The sequence below is a fragment of the Ciconia boyciana genome, chromosome 1, assembly GCF_034638445.1.
Source record: "Ciconia boyciana chromosome 1, ASM3463844v1, whole genome shotgun sequence".
NCBI classification, from domain to species: domain Eukaryota; kingdom Metazoa; phylum Chordata; class Aves; order Ciconiiformes; family Ciconiidae; genus Ciconia; species Ciconia boyciana.
This window is the reverse complement of record NC_132934.1, coordinates 71843011-71859416: the sequence shown is the minus strand read 5'-3', so window position 1 is coordinate 71859416 and position 16406 is coordinate 71843011. Positions and strand designations below refer to the sequence as shown.

The 16406-nt window shown below is 38.5% G+C and overlaps 1 protein-coding gene across 2 annotated transcripts in view; it reads left to right on the top strand.

Moving 5' to 3' along the window:
* The window catches only part of LMO3 (LIM domain only 3), a 58709-nt gene extending 47778 nt beyond the window's left edge, over nucleotides 1-10931 (top strand). For both annotated transcript variants that reach the window (XM_072849904.1, XM_072849896.1), the window contains exons 3-4: nucleotides 1658-1783; nucleotides 10826-10931. In XM_072849904.1, the coding sequence (XP_072706005.1) occupies nucleotides 1658-1783; nucleotides 10826-10931 (232 nt within the window). The remainder of the gene's footprint in view (nucleotides 1-1657; nucleotides 1784-10825) is intronic.
* Nucleotides 10932-16406: the final 5475 nt, after the last annotated feature.

The following is a 16406-nucleotide window of genomic DNA, read 5'->3' as shown; positions in this document are numbered from 1 at the left end:
AGCCAGCCAATGACTGTGGAAGGCAGCTAAGTCTTGTGCCCTTAGAGGTGAGGAATGAAAGTCTGAGTGAGATTTAGATAACCTCGGCAAAACTCATGCATGATGGAGACAGAACTGGAGCAGAATGTTTTACAAAGGGAATATTTATAATTTGTTTAAATAATCTATAATTTTAATAATCAGACTTAACAGAACTGGAGGTTGACTTGAGTCATTCTGACAAGAGCTGACGAGGGTGGCCTTGTCCCAGCACTTCTCCCAGTGAGCATGGTAACCAGCACCTCAGACAGGAGAAGAAGGGTCGCAACGTTAAAAAAAAAGCAGGCACGTATTACGTAGGCAGCACACCTTAAGTAGAAGCAGAAGGTAAAAGGATTTGGAATTAAGTAGGCTTGTTGGTAACCCATGAAATTCAGTAAAATGGAGAGATGTGATTAAAAAACTGCATTCGTTTTTATGTTACCAAACTGAATTTTCTACAGAGCACCTTTGAATTCATTAGTTTAGAACTGCTTTTAATTTGGTGTTTCCCTTGAGAGCCATTATATTTTTCTGCTGTCAGCCTGATGTTGAGGAAAAAAAGAAAACTGGCAGATGTGGCGTTTTCATCTAGTGTGCTTCATAGTTAAAAACAGCATTAACTGCTATGCACAAGCAGAGCATTACTTTTAATAATCCATCACAACTATTAAGGAGTTTAAATAAACTTAGTTCCAAAGATTGCTGCCATGTAGAGCTAACGTATTTCTTCTTGTTCATTATAATCCTTCTATGTTACAAAAGGATGCATATGTGTGATTTTTTTTTTATTTTTTTTTTTTTTTGGTAATACACTCACTTGAAAAGTATTGAAAAATCTTTAACAAAGAGAATTTAAAAAAAAAATTGATATAGATGTCTGGCAAAAACAGCATTTCATATTGTTCTTACAGTATTTTATACTTCTACTCCTGATGTGACTATATATAGTTTACAGCCTCATTTACTTTAATGTGCTACCTGAATAACATAATCATAGCAATAACTATGGTATAGGGTTGTAAGGTGCATGAACCGCTAATGCTTTCTGACGATTTAAATGACTTGTTCATAAAATGTTCTTTTAATAATAGTGGTAAAGCTTTTAGCACTAGATGTCAAAAATGCGAAGAATATTGGCTTTTTCAAGTGTTATTTCTTTTCTAGCTAAAGTGTGTTTTAATAATAACTAGCACCAAAAGCCAAGGTTATGTGGCTCTCGTCTCTACGGCAGGATCCAAGCAGAAGACTCTTCCCGCGTATGCAAACAGCTTGACCTCTGTCTGCGCAGTTATGTAACATCCCTAATGTGTTTACTATTTCTTTGTTTAGTTTAACAAGATGTTTCTTTTATCAAGAAAGGTCAGTATAACCTGCAGAAAAAAATAACATCACAATGGGTGCAATATTAGTCTGTCACTGCTTCATAAAGCTCTCTCTGGCAAAAAGGACTATGCCTTTGTCTTGTAAATTGGGCAGACTTGTACCACCAAAGACCAGCCTTTCCAAAGGCAGGTGTGCTGGGAAGTCAATCAAAGGCCAGGCAACTGCTGAGGAAAAAAAAAAGATTAAAAAAAGAAAGCGTGGTTTTCCTTTCAGTTAAGCATCTTCAAGAATATATTTCTTTCTGTATCTCCAGGTTATTCGGCGTTACAGGAAACTGTGCTGCCTGCAGTAAGCTCATACCTGCTTTTGAGATGGTGATGAGAGCAAAGGACAATGTTTATCACCTGGACTGTTTTGCATGTCAACTTTGTAATCAGAGGTAAGAGAATTTCTTGGCTCAGTTCCATAAGCTAAGTGCTAATTCGGCACCGGTGCGGGCATACATTCAAGTGAAGAGGAAACATCTACCAGTAGTGGAAACCCAAAATTGAGAGTAAGACCTGAATACTTTTCCTGGGATTGATACAGAACCTCTTTCATGACCTTGGCCAGAAAACTTTTTGTGCCTCAAATCCCGCATCAATAAACAAGAATAATGTTACTTCCTCTCCTTCAAAAGGCTGTCTGTCAAGTTTAATTAATTAATATTTATAAAGGACTTTGAGATCCTTTTCTGCAGAAGAGCATAGCAGTACCATTTGTCATTATTACATTAATTTCACTTTAATTCTTCATTTTTGTCACACATTTCTTTTAAAGTACATGTTGTTTCTTCCTGTTGCCAGAACCGTAATAATTTAAATTTAAAAGATGTTGTTCCCACCATTTTCTCTGTAGCAGCATTGGACTTCTTATGCCATATTTTTATTTCCATATCCTAACTGTAGGTTATAAAAATCCCAAGGATCCAAACCTGACACTTTGTTCTGAAGCATCACCCATATGGTACAGTTGCAGAACGAATGTCAAAAATGGTAAAACTGTAACAACTAAATTTTTCAGAGGCGAATACAGCCGAACTTATGGCAACTACATTCAGAGTGGTGGCCAAATCCTGTCAGAGATTTCACAGAGAGCTCTATTTCTGACTCCACGAGAGCTGCCAGCAGCTTTGCCAGTGACTTCTATGAGGTCTAGGAAATGAGAGAACCAATTATGTCTGTTCCTTAATGTACCTATTATGTTTTTTCAGTTATTACATGATCCTATTTAGAGTTTCATAGCATTCATACTTTCTTTCGTTTTCAGGTGGGAAGAAACACGAGATGTACATTTCTAGGGAAGTAACAAAAAATTAGGAAGATAATAGTCTAACATGACAAAGTTAGATACAGCTCTAAATAAGCTTTGCTAACTCACCTTGTCCTACAGTGTATTATTTTGTAACACTGTAGTCATTTAAAAATCAAACCTCCCTAAAGAACCATAAAATGTACAGCTGCTAATAAGTGTAGCACACTACAATTACGCTCTTTAAAAAAAGCCAAATTGACCTTTTTCATCATGTTGCATGGGAAATTAAAATACCAGGCAAGTAATAACCACTGCTTAAACTATATAATAATGCAAGGTAATTATAGGTTCTGATGCTATTTAAAGTCCTATATCAATTTTGTCTTGCCACAGAACTAAGAGGCTGTATTCTGAGTAAGGCAGGCAGAGCCTCCGGTAGTACCCGCTTAAGTAAGACACACGCACACTCCTAGGTTTCGTTTCTTAAACCCTTCACATTCCTGTTTTTTTCAGACCACGATTCTAGTATCATTATTAAAGTGCCTAATATATTTCTGTTGTTCGCTTCATTTATTACATGCCATAATGGGGCTGCATATCTTTAGTGTTGGTTATGCACAATTAGCACTTAGTTATTGTCTTGTCACTTCAGCCCATACAAGACAAACTTCTTTAATGTAAGAAGTCAGCTAATCTTCATCAGTCAAGCAAAACAGACAATGTTTGTTACCCTGAGTGCAAAAGATTTTCATCATAGTTAGCACTCTTGGATCTGAGGAAGTGAACTTTCTTTTTCTTCCCCCCTAAAAGCAAAGCTGTTGTGATTATTTTTAATATTCCTCTTTTACCATTACAAGCGTGAACTAATGTACAATTTCACTTTGTGGCTAATATACATCATACTATGCCCTAGGGCCACTGATCCCCCTGGAAAAGTGCTGTTAGGTGCTTCTGAAACTGAGCTTTCCCGGGATATTTAATAATTCTTAGCCTTGTCATTCCTGAGCCTTCAATCTAGTCTCTTATTTGGTTTTTACTTTGCATGTAGTTTGGGCAAAGGGTTGCTGAAATAGACTTAGAGGAGTCTTAGGCTGGGAACAAAAGAATTGCTTTACCTGAAATATGGTCTAGTTCGTCTAGTCAAAACAGGGATCAGTTCCAGAAGTTTCAAAGAATTTCAGAAATTCTCAAAAGTGGCCCTAATCCTGATTATATTGCAATAGCTCTCATGGAGCCTAATAAAACAGACTGCCTGTAGAGTACCTTTCTTCCTCACAATTTGGAGCTAGTGGCACTCCGAAGAATTAGTTTTGTTGTTTTTTATAATAAATCCTATTTCATGGATGCTCCAGCTTAGCTCTTCTGTGGTTCCTATGGCAAAGCATCCCACTGACTACATTTTCTCATTAATAAATAGCTTTAAATCTTTTGTTTTTCATTACTTGTATAACAATAAAAGATAGAAATGCTAGACACCTTGACCCATCATCAGGTTTAGAGGTTTTTTATATCTGCTATGAAACCTCTTTTTCTTTTCTTTTCAACTGAATAATCTTGTCAGTCACCATGCCATTAATAATTTCTGTTGCCCTTCTCAGGATCCTTTTTTTTCCTCTAGTTAAGCTAATCAAAACCAAACAGCAGATTCCAAGTGAGGATGAGTTTATAAGATAGCAGTTTAATTTTCTTTCTTTATTCCATGCTGCCCCTTTGTATGCAAAATAATGTTCTTGAGCTTTTTTAGATATGCTCTTCCCTTTCACTCCAACCACTATCCTTAATGTGGTATTTATTTATTTAAGAGAATATTTTTATTTACAAATGCATCAGAGATATCCAAAAATCACCAACAGAGGTAGCAAGGCTCACCAGCTGTTGCAAGACATCTATGTTTGACCTGATTCCCCACTTTTACATTCTCTTCCCCCATTAAATTTTAAATCTTTTGGGTCATTCTTTATACTGATACAAGTACAATATAGCTGGAGTACTACCAGAGATTATATAATGCTCTCTGTTCAGTTCCATATTTCAGATTTTCAGTTATCGTCTACCATTTAGGCTTTTTCCTAACAGAATATATGCAACGTTCATGAGTAGACTAAAACGATTCTTCAGTTTGCATTACTTTGTCTTTGCCAAGACTGAATTTCTTCTGATGTTTTGTGCCTGGTTGCACCTTCCAATGCCTTCTGCCTTCCAAGCTAGCTAATAATTATATTAACTTGCATCACACTGTGAACAGGGGCAGCCTGTTCTTCAGGCTTGCTATTGCATGGCCCTCATATTCCTGCCCTTTAAATAGTTGATCCTGGCCCAGGTGAGAGGGGCCTGCCCATTTTTTCCTAGTGCTTTTTGTGAAAGATTCGGTGATTTTTCTGCTTTTATGTACAACTTCACTGTTTGCTTTATTATTTTTGAGTATCTATAACTCACCATCCAGCTCAAGTCTCAGTGTGGATGGTAGTTAGACCCCCTTGATTTCAGGGGACTTTTGTTCAGGCCATAAACTCCATCTCTGAACTAACTCATAATGTGCCTGTCCCCATTTATTGGCCTCCTGAAGGCTAGATTTTCAGTCTCAGAAGAAAAACACATTGTCTCACGTACCGTATTCTAGGAAGACAGACTGTAGACAGGACTGTAGACATAGACAGGACTGAAAGAGATCTCCTGAGCCACTGAGCCTGGTCCCCTGGTGTCAAATACATACTGTCTCTTATTTTCCTTTTCATAAAGCTATTCAGCTCTAGGATCTAATTGCTCCATCCAGCCAGTTTTTGACATATTTTCCCCATTTTTTCTTGATACTGATGCTTAAAGCTGTAGGGATTTTGTGAATATTAAGCTCTGCTCCTAGCCTAAAGGTTTTAGCAGCCCCTTATCTTTCATGTCTCTGTCCAGCTTACTCCTAATTTGAAGTTTTTCCATCTCCTAAATACCCGCAGAGCTTAGTGACAGTCATCTTAATGGTGTGAGTGTTCCCCTTTCTTCTCTGTAAACATATTAAACTTCTCCTCAGAAGCACTTCACCTCACATTGGCAGTAGCCCCAATATAGTTGATTTCTGCAGAAAACTTAAAGGGAAAAAAATGGAAACCACTGGAAAAATAAACTTGTAAACAGACACTGCCTTTCACACTTTGTCAGGTTGCATGTGTGTGTCTAGCAAAATGGAGTGGAAAATCTTGCGAGTGGGCTCAGCTGTATCTTTGCTTGACACTTTTGACTACAGCGATGATCTCAGTCTGCCTTCAGCTCTCCCACTTTCTGGAGTTACAGTGTCCTTCCTTTCACTCTCTGTCGGCTGCTTTAGCAGGTTGTTCCATACTTCTGCAATATTTTCTCTCTGCTGTCTGAAGTCAGCTCGGGGTATGGTTTAAAACCCCCATCTGCTGTCACTGAGGGGTGTTTAAATCCACTGTTCTATCCTTCTATCCGAAACAGCCTTTATTTTAATGGGAACTGAACTGAAAATGGTTACATACTCATTCAAAGTGCTGTCCTGATGTAGCTGTAAACACTTACCTCCAGTATAAACTGTAAAATGCCCACACAATGCTGCCTTTGTTCTCTGTCAAGCTGGGGGGAGGGAATGCAATGCCAGGGACATCCTTATTTCAAACACCAACATTAGATTTTTGCATGAGTGGTCATTTTATAAATTCTGAAGACCTGAATATTGCTGATTTTCATTGAGTGTCTCTAAATTTAGAATAAAAATTAATACATTTTCCGTACCTGCTTTTAAAAAAACAGTAAATGAAAAGCACACCAAGTTGAGGTTTACATTGTAAGTTGAACTAGGATTCTGTGTGTATATACACTACATCGTACTGGTAAAAATGTGCAAATCCAGGCACAGCTCCCATTTTCCAGCCTTTAATAATAAATGGACATTTTGACAGAACCCTAGAATTAGTAAACCATAGGTGAGGACTGATGAACTGTGATGTAAAAAAGTGGCTTTGTTCTCTTAGTGATGCATATAGATTAACATTAATTTGAGTTATACTGGAAACTCAAAGGAGCTTTAAAAAAAAGAGGAGAGGACGAAGTTACATCACTGACTGCACAAAGCAGAGTAGAAGGGTGTGGGTGGGGTAAGTCTGAGCTTTCTTTATCCTAGAGGAAATCAATTAAATGCTTCCAGATTTTGTTTCTTTCTACAACAAAGATCTGACATTACCAGAGGAGGCACTTCACACACAGCCATCTTTGTTCACAGCAATATTTCTCTCGCTTACTTAAGAAGTCTCCAGTACCTTGACACACGTCCTGTACATCAGAAAAGATGACAGACAGCAGTGAGATCTCCTTAAATATCTGTTCTGAACAATGAAATAGCTATTTCTCAAAATGGAAGTTTTATACTTCTTGTGATTAGTCTAGGCACACCTTCCCCTTCCAAACAAGGTGATAACAGAGGTCATTTTGTAATATAAATGGCCTTCCTTTTGCCATTGTAAAATATGACAGGAGTTCTAGGATGTAGGTTAATTATAATGGTCATTCTACTAATGTCACAGTCATGTCAAAAGTAGTATTATCAATTTATGGTGGTAAGTCCAATCTGGCATGTTAATGCAGCCTATTGTATATTTTTCCCTGTTCATCTTGCATGCCTATTAAATAAATTGGGTGAGGGTTTTAGGGAAGGCTGAAGACTACCATCTGCCTGCTAGAAGAGTAATAGTCTTGCCTCATTATATACTCCTAACCCAGTGGCATCTCAATATGCTCCTTGACTCCATTTGATATATGTGCCCAAATTGTGCCCTGATTTACATCCTGTGGCAATTCCATGAAAAAAACACTTGCCGGAGGTGGAAGGCTAGGCTTGAATTTACCCTTCCATTTTAAAGCTGAGGCAGGTTTAAATCCTAGAGTGTGCAAAACCAATCTCTTTACTTCAGAAGAGGCTAAATCTGCTTTTGAGAGTCAAATAAGGTTGAAAGTGTGGATGGACAGAATTTATTGTATTTCAGCCATCTAATTGCCCGGTCTCATTGTACTTAGGAGCTAGCATGCCACCTTTAAATGTTTTTCATCTAGTGCTTACCTCTTGTCACCTAATGAGTGCATAATTCACACATTTAATACCCAGGGGCACATGCAAGCCTCACTGTCAGTCTTTGCCAATGTGTTTCGGTCGCTGAACTTGCACAATACAAAAACAGTCGCAGAATTTGGACCATAAGTATCGCAAGTAACAGGTTTCCCCCAAGGCAGAGAGGATCACCCCCCAGCGTGCAAACGCAGCCCCAGATGAACCCAGAGGGTCTCTTACCATGCAGACAGACCCCCACCCCACAGGTTATCACACAGCTAAGCGTGTCTAGACAGGCCACTGGCAGCCTCTCCGCAAGACAGCTGTACGCTTGGAAGGTAAATGATTTGTGGAACTGTGTATGTTTAAAGCCACTCATGCATAAAGCTGTCAAATGCCATGTAGACATAGGTAGAGCATTTCTGGCTCGACATATTAACATAGCAAAAGCAAAAGGCATTGACACTTTTTATTGGGAAAGGCATCCTGACTCCCTCGTGTAGCTGGTGTAGTTTAATTCAAACCGTGGCACTTCTCTGAGGGCTGAGAAACAAAATCCTTCAGCAAGGATTTTGATGCAAGCAATAGTGCAAGAAGTCATATGTGAAAGTATTGCCATGCACGTGAATTGCACTTCAGCAGTGTATTTTTCATTTACTAAATATTTTAAACAAATTGGTCTGCTAAGTTCTGTATTACGGTGGAACACAAGGGAATACATAGCTGAATAACATTCACAGTTCAGAGTTAGTGCTTTCTGCTGGGTGAGCAGAGGTGGTTGTGTCTCCCACTGGTGCCTGACCCGTGGGGAGAGCCGCCCTGCTGCGCAATAACCCTCTGATGTGGTGGGCATTGCTGGCCAGACGTCTCCCGCTCAGTCCCCATCAGTAATCCTTGGGCTAACTGCAATGGAGTGACTGATTTGTCACAACACCTAACTTCCCCTGCTTTAGTCTACATTAATCTGTACGTTTCTTTAAGAGAAACTAAGAAGGACTCTTTTTTTTTTTTTATAATGTGACTTCTTTGGGAAAAACACTTTTACATGTTAGCACTAGTTAAGACTCCTTTACCTAATCTGGTAAAATGCACAAAAGAATTTTTGCCAGCATTGTTGTCAAAGACAAAAATACAAAGGATGGAAACTAGAGAAACCACCAAAGAACTTGTTTGCTTCAAGAATTCTGCATTTCAACACACCTACTCAAAATACTTTTGTGCTGTTAGTAGCCTAATACACCAGGATTGGGGTGAGAAGGCTAGCAGGAACCTGTAAATTCTATAAAAGAGTCTTGATCATAAATAACTTAAAGATTTCAGGATCATTCCATAATCTCTATTTTCAATCATCATCAGCAGCAGGCAGTAATCCTACAGAAAAAAAAGTCCACAAATAAACAAACCAATTTTCCTTTAAGAGCAGAGCTAATTCTTTTCAATCCACTTTTTTATTACACTATTTTCCCTCTATCTATTTAGCTAGCATAAGGATAAATTTCCAAAGCTACCCAGTTGGAAAATAAATGGGTTCACTCTTTGTCTAGCATTCCAATCTTCACAAATGTAAATCAGTCCAACTGCTACTCATTTAAACCTCCAACTTCACAAAACATTAAAGGACTGCTTTCAATACACAATTTAATCTGTGACAATTCACCAAGATTTCTGCTTGAACATCATTAGAAATTGACTATCTGATAAAGAGAGACCACTATCAGAGGTCAGGCGGGTCAACCTGTGTCATTTACGTAGTTTTACTGGGTCAACTACAGCAGGCACCACTATTTGAAGGTTAAATTGTTACAATTAAATACATATACAGCTATTCCCATAGCTACTCTGTTGTTAAATCTACCGTAAACAACACAAGCATTTATATCTGACCCTAATTGTGTCCAAGATGTCACCATTTGGAAATTATACAAAAAAGGACATTATAATCCGTTACACATTAAACAATACTTTATGTAGTGAGATCCATAATTAGCTGGTAGAAACTGGTTTCATTTATTCACATCAGTGTTAAGGGGTTCATTTAGGTTACTTTCTTTCATTTTAATTGGAATAATGTGAGCAGTGCCTCCCAATATATTTTATAGCTGGAGAGTTCACTATAAACAAAGGCATGTAACCCTGCCAAGGCAGTCACTAGGGAAACTCTTTTTCTATGCATTGGCCCTATTCACATGCTCCCTAAGTATCTTCAAGAAGATTGGCTTTGTCGGGGGGGAAGGGCTGAGGGGGGTGTCAGTGAAGAGCCTTCTTATATTCAAGCATACTGCTTAGCTGGGAAATCCTACTTTCCTCGGAGTTTGAAGCCAGCCAGCCAGAAGCGTTACCGTTACGTGGTTTTCCTACTCATCAGAGAAAATCAAATGAAATATCTCAGTAGTGTTTTGTAGCAATCAGATCGTTCTGATGCACATAATAGTATAACAAGGTAGGTATATGGATACCACAAGAGAGAGAGTAGTTAGCTGAGTAACTAAATTTATAATCAACTCCTACAGGGGAAAAAAAAAAAGGTTTCTCTGCATACCTGCCTGTGTGTCTCTAGTTCGCACCACAATATATGCAAAGTTGTGTGTATGCTAGAAAAGATTCTCGGAACCACCACTTTAAATCAATTCTAGTAAAATATCTAACTGGAATATAACAAGAAATTCTTACCGGTGCGCCTGCACAAGACAAATGTAACGTATCTCAGATGAGCTTCCTACTGCATGCAATCACTTTGTTTTCCTTCTGATTTGCGTGAAAGCAGGACATTTACTTTTCACTCAACTCAGTAGCCTGGGATATTTATTCTGTTTTATCTGTGTGCTAGTGACCTGATCCAAGACTCCCACAGTCTTTGGTAGGCTTTGAATGAAGTCTTTGGCTGGGGAAGCAAAAGCGCTTGAGTACACTAGATTTTGTTGAAAGCACAGGATTAATTCTGATACCAGAGCAATTCCTTTGCTGGGCTTTCACATACGTGCACACGTGTCTGCTTGTGCTGCGACAGACAGCAGAGGTGCGAGCCATGCGGTCAGTACAACAAAATCACGAACACTTGTACAATCCTTACGTGTAAGATCATATGACATAATTCACCCTGAAACTACCTTTTTTTTCCCTGTATTGTTGTAATTTCAGATTTTGCGTCGGAGACAAATTTTTCCTGAAGAACAACATGATTCTGTGCCAGACAGACTATGAGGAGGGTTTAATGAAAGAAGGTTATGCACCCCAGGTTCGCTGATCTGATGCCACATCATTAAGAATACAAAGCACTATGTTCTTTTATCTTTTTTGCTCAACATGTATATAAGAAATGACACAGGAACCTACTGAATAGCATAGATATAGGGAGACAGAATGGTTGCGTGAAATAAAAGGCGGACTGCATCTGTATGTAGTGAAAATTGCTCCAGTTCAGAGTTGAATGTTAATTAAAAAGGTACTGTACATACAGCTGGATTCTTTTTGCTTGCTCTTGGGGTTTTTGGTTTGTTTGGTTTTTTTGTTTCTTTTTGTGTCATTTGGCATGAGATGTTTATTTTGGACTATTGTATATAATGTATTGTAATATTTGAAGCACAAATGTAATACAGTTTTATTGTGTTACCATTTGTGTTCCTGTTTGCTTCTTTGTATTGTTGCATTTAGTACAATCAGTGTCTAAACTTACTGTATATTTATGCTTTCTGTATCTACCAGCTATTTTAAATGAGCTGTATCTTTCTAGTAAAAAGCATTAAAGAGCAAATCCCAACCATTATGCTACACTTAGAGCTTAAGAATACTGTTTACATTAAAACTATTTAGAAAACTAATAACTCTAGCAGCACCTGCTGCTAATGATGCTATGGTTAAGGGTCTATCAGCACTTCTGTTATAAGCCTCTATTTTTCAGGGGTTAAGCATCTGCTGTTTAATTGCATAGATTTTCCTCAAAGAGCACTTTTATTTTACTACAAAATTTTGAAAAACAAATCTGACCGGTTTGGGATATATTATAAAAGGTGCAAAAGTTAATGATTTTGGGTGCTGGTTTTGTGCCCCTTAGGCATTCGAAATGCCTGGATTTGATTTTTAATTTAGCTGGAAATTAAGCCCTAATGCAAACCAGTGCCTCTGGGTATCTTATTTTATATATATATATAAAAAAAAATATATGTTATTTTTCTGAAATAATTTGATTTGGGGGGGGGGAGGAAAGGGAGAGGACTTCTGTTTATATACGTTTTCAAAATGTCTTAAAATTTGAGGGGTCTCTCTCTCTCTCTTTCCGTTTTCTTTTTTTTTAATCAGGGCTTAACCCTAAAGTTTTCTGGGGCTGTGTCCTCAACAAACCCTGGAAAAAAGTGAAAGTAGAAGGCACTGTAAACAGCCCCCTCTGAGGGTCTATTTACATTAAGGAAATGACGCTGAGCTGACACTAGGAGAGTGACTGGGAGTGACTGGTTACTAATTACCCACCTCAGTGAATGCTGAAGGTAATTTAAATGCTGATGTGGATGGGACAAAACTTTGAAATACCAATACAGAAAGTGAGAGCTACCACACTCGACTGCACAGATACTTTGCTGTCCATGCCAACATCCTACAGGTTTGTCCCATCAATACTGGCAATTAAAATCCTTTTGACAGAGGTGGAGTCACTGCTGACAGCTACTGTTGGCAATCAGTCCATTTTCTAGCAAAGGTGGACCTCTGTTTTTAAAGCCATGAAGCTATTGCATCAGCAGGATGTCCCTAAGTGCTCGTGCCCCTGACAGAGCTTACAGGTGTTTGGCAAAGGAAAGCAGGATGAATGTTTAAAAAGTTGTTAAATGCATATTTAATTCTTTTCTCTTTGCCACTGTCATCTAGCTCACTGGGAAAACAGCCTGCATTTAAAAAAACAACATTAAGGAAAAAAAAAAAAAAAGAAAAAAAAGAAAAGAAAAAAAGAAAGAAAGAAAAGAAACCCACTATACCCTATGTTGCTATGAAGCTGAGCTCTTGTTTTTATTTAGGCTAAGAACCCTTACCTCTGCTCAAGTTGAGTGCTGTCTTTCCCTGCTCTTCCTCTCCTGTTGCACAGTTTCAACATTTTTTTCCTGGGGATGGGGAAAGAAACTTTGTAATGCAGTGGGGTAATTCCTCTAGCGTATTGTTTGGAGTACACTACACAGTGGCTTGCCTTAGAAATGGATATTTAGTTCTAATGACTGTTGTTACAGTGTGGTTTTGTTTCTGGCTGTGAACCCTTTTAAAAATAAGCATGGCTCACAAAACTTGACTTTGACTCATACAGGACCGGTAAGAAATGCAACTACTCCTCAGGCTGTTCTTGCTAATTAGAAGAAATAGCTCCACATCATTTTTCAAATGAAATTTAGCCCTATTTTGTGGACTATCCTCTTTCTTAACCTTGAGCACAAGTCTCTCTTCCACTCCCTTCCACAGTCCCTTAATGTCTTTGGGATAACGAAGCAGTTGATGTCAGAAGTACTATTAGGCCCTTACAGATCTACTTCAAGTGCAATAAACAAGTTGTCCTTTCCATAAAGGTGAGGCTGGCCAGAAAGGGAAGAATCATATTATCTTATTTTGATTCCAGTTTCGATTTTCTCCTCCAGCCTCCGTTGTGTCTTTCAGTTAGAAGCCAGAAAGATCTCTCTTCTGCTTTCCACTAGTAGACTGCAGACTGGATAGAAATCCCTGGTTCAGAAATAGTGCTGGGGAACAGGAAAGAAGGGACCTTGGTTCTGTCTTTGACTTGCTGTAAGCTTGGGCAAGTCCCTCAACTTCTCTGTGCCTCGGTTGCCCCTATCTGCCAAATGGGGCTAATGCATACACTCCTTTTGTAAAGCGTTTTTGGCTCTTCAGAAAATCAAGAGCTATGCATGCAAATGTTACTAGTAGCATTAGGACATTCTGGGAGAAGCAGAGCATTCGTATGTGCAGTAGGTAACCACAGATCTGAGGTAGGAGAGTGCCACAACCAACTAAGCCTGTGGAAGGCTTTGTTGGGGACGAAGGCAACTACACACGACTAGTGCTGTAAATGCTAAAGCACTCTCTCATTACCACAAAGTGCCACTGCTCAGCTCTCTATGGGGTAAATGAGAGTGGAATGGGAAAACTGTGGCTTATTCTTACATGCCATGTTACTCATATGCACATGTGTGGGTTTTGTCACATATGCTCAAAATGGGGAAGAGGAGGGTGGTCCTGCTATGGAGAAAAAAATAGTCTCACCATTCTATCAACCTTAATTGACATAAGGATAAAGAAATGTTGATATGCTTGTTTGAAGTGCTGCAATGGTGCGGCATTGCTTTGAGCACTTTAAGCTCATATATCTTATTCACATACATATCTAAAATTTGTATGTAGAGGATACAGTATAAATTTAGATTTGACGCAGGTCAAAGATCGATTACACATTTTCCTGTATTTCAAACTTCCATCTTGCCTGGCTGTTAAAATAATAACTGGGAGTTGAAATATTTAATGGAAACATTTACAACTCCAATAAAGTATCATATCATAAGACAATATTGAAGAGAGATTATCTGCCAGGCTGCTTTATTGATCTTTTTGACAGAGGCCTAGACCATTCCTTTGGGTTGCTTTTACTTATGTACCTTAGGTTTCCTTCTCCATCACTGTGTGCGTCAACATGCTGTCTGCATACAGCAAAATGTTCTGCTAATGACCGTTGTTCAGTGTATGCTCATTTGCCAGGCAGGAATGCTTCCACTTGGATCTCCTATCTTTAGGGTATTTCATCTCTATCTGAACAAATCTCTAAGTTTAGCCAGACAAAAATAATAACAACAAAAATTAAAAAAATCTATTATTCTTGGGTTGCTGGTTTTTTAAGCCACGTGGAAAAGTACAAATTATCAAACCTTGCTTTTCAACTGTAGAAAGCTCCTCTGCCAACCATAACCTGCTGTGTCTGTTATCTGCCACGACTGGTGATGAATCAAGACAGCCTGGATTCTGCAGAAGCAGTGACCAGGGCTAAAAGTTGATCTGTTTCATAACTGTATTTTTATCTTGCTTAACATATTTTCTGGGTTGTTTTTTTTAAGCACACCTTCTTGCCTCTTCCTACCCTCCCAAAATGCTCAAATTTATGCTCATGTAATGTAAATAAAGAAAAATCATCCGGCAACCCCTCAAATGTTCCTAATTGCCTACATATAAAATGACTTGAGGAAAATAGATTGAAAAGTGGTCAGTGAGAAAGGAGACTGTGGGGAAAAGAAACAAACAAACAGGGACTGTGGCAAGGTTTCGCCTGTACAGACAAAGTACTTTAAAGGCTTTTTTCAACATAATATACAGCAGCTTCTTATAATTTTCTCAGCAGTAGGTAGTTTACAGTCATCTGTACCTAGAACAAATCTTGTCAAAAATGAAGGTCTGTAGTGATTGCTGGGTATAATTTTATACATTTAGCTGATTCTTCTGAAAGCTTCCACTGTGCTGCTGTTGTCAGACTAAATTATCAATTTAGCCATTTGTTGTTTAATGAATAAAAAACTCCTATGGCATTGGAGATGTTGTGGTTTCAATAAAGCAAAAGCTTTAACAACTCAAACTACAGAAAGCAAAGTGTGTACTGTATATAAGAACAGTGTTTTTATTCTTTTAAATACCACTTTAGATAAAAAAAGCCAATTACATATTCACTTAATACATTTCTCCTACTTCAGTCCAATGATGCAGACCAAACCTGTTTACTGTTCACTTCAGTACCTTGCAAAAGGAAACCAAAATACAATATGTGCAAGGTAATAGGCCATTAGCGCAAACATGCTCCCAGTAAAAATCTTTTGTGTAGGCACCCTTTCCAGAAGCTGCCAATTGTGGGTGATAGAAGTATTATAAAGGAAGTGATTTTAATACTATTTAAGGCATTAAAAGCTGAACAGTATCTGTTTAAAGCCTTAAAGTAAGGGTTGCATGTATCTAATACCTTTTAAAATGCCCTTCTGCTGATTTATATTCATCCTGAACCTGCTAATAATGAGTATACATAAGCAAATACCATCTTCCACCTATTCAGCATGTCATTGGTATGAAAGCCCCAGAAAATATCTCACGTAATCAGTGTGTTCAGAGAGTTATCTAGCACAAATTACTCATTAACTCAATAGCACATAATAAAAAAGAACATCAATTAATTAATGAGTCACCCTCGGATCACTTTGATTACAACACAGCTCTGTTGAAACAGCAGTTATAAATGGAGCTGCCTCTCTTTATTCATTGTTTGCAATTGGCCCATTATTTTGCAGAGACCAGTGTCATATTTAACACATGCCTGCAGGTAATTGTGTGATTAGTTTCATAAATGAAGATGCAGAGGGAGAACATGGAGTGTCTTGCTCTGCATCAAGTCTGAAGATGCAGGGAACCACCATACCTCCTGCAACCTGCCATGCCAGCAGACCTCTGCAGCACCCACGAGGCCAGCCTGCCTCCGGACTGCAAGGTCTTAGTGACAGGACAACACTCACAACTAGTCGTACTGACCTCTACTTTCATCTGAAGATCTCAAAGCCCTGGGCAAACACCTGTGACTTAGGCCTCCCATCAGGCCACGTTGCTGGTATTTCACAGAGAAGAATACAGAGGCAGACAGATTACGTGGGCTGCCCAGACAGCAAGTCAGCGTTCCTTGAACCCCACTATTAGCATGACTTGTAAGACCTCACACAATTGCCCCATC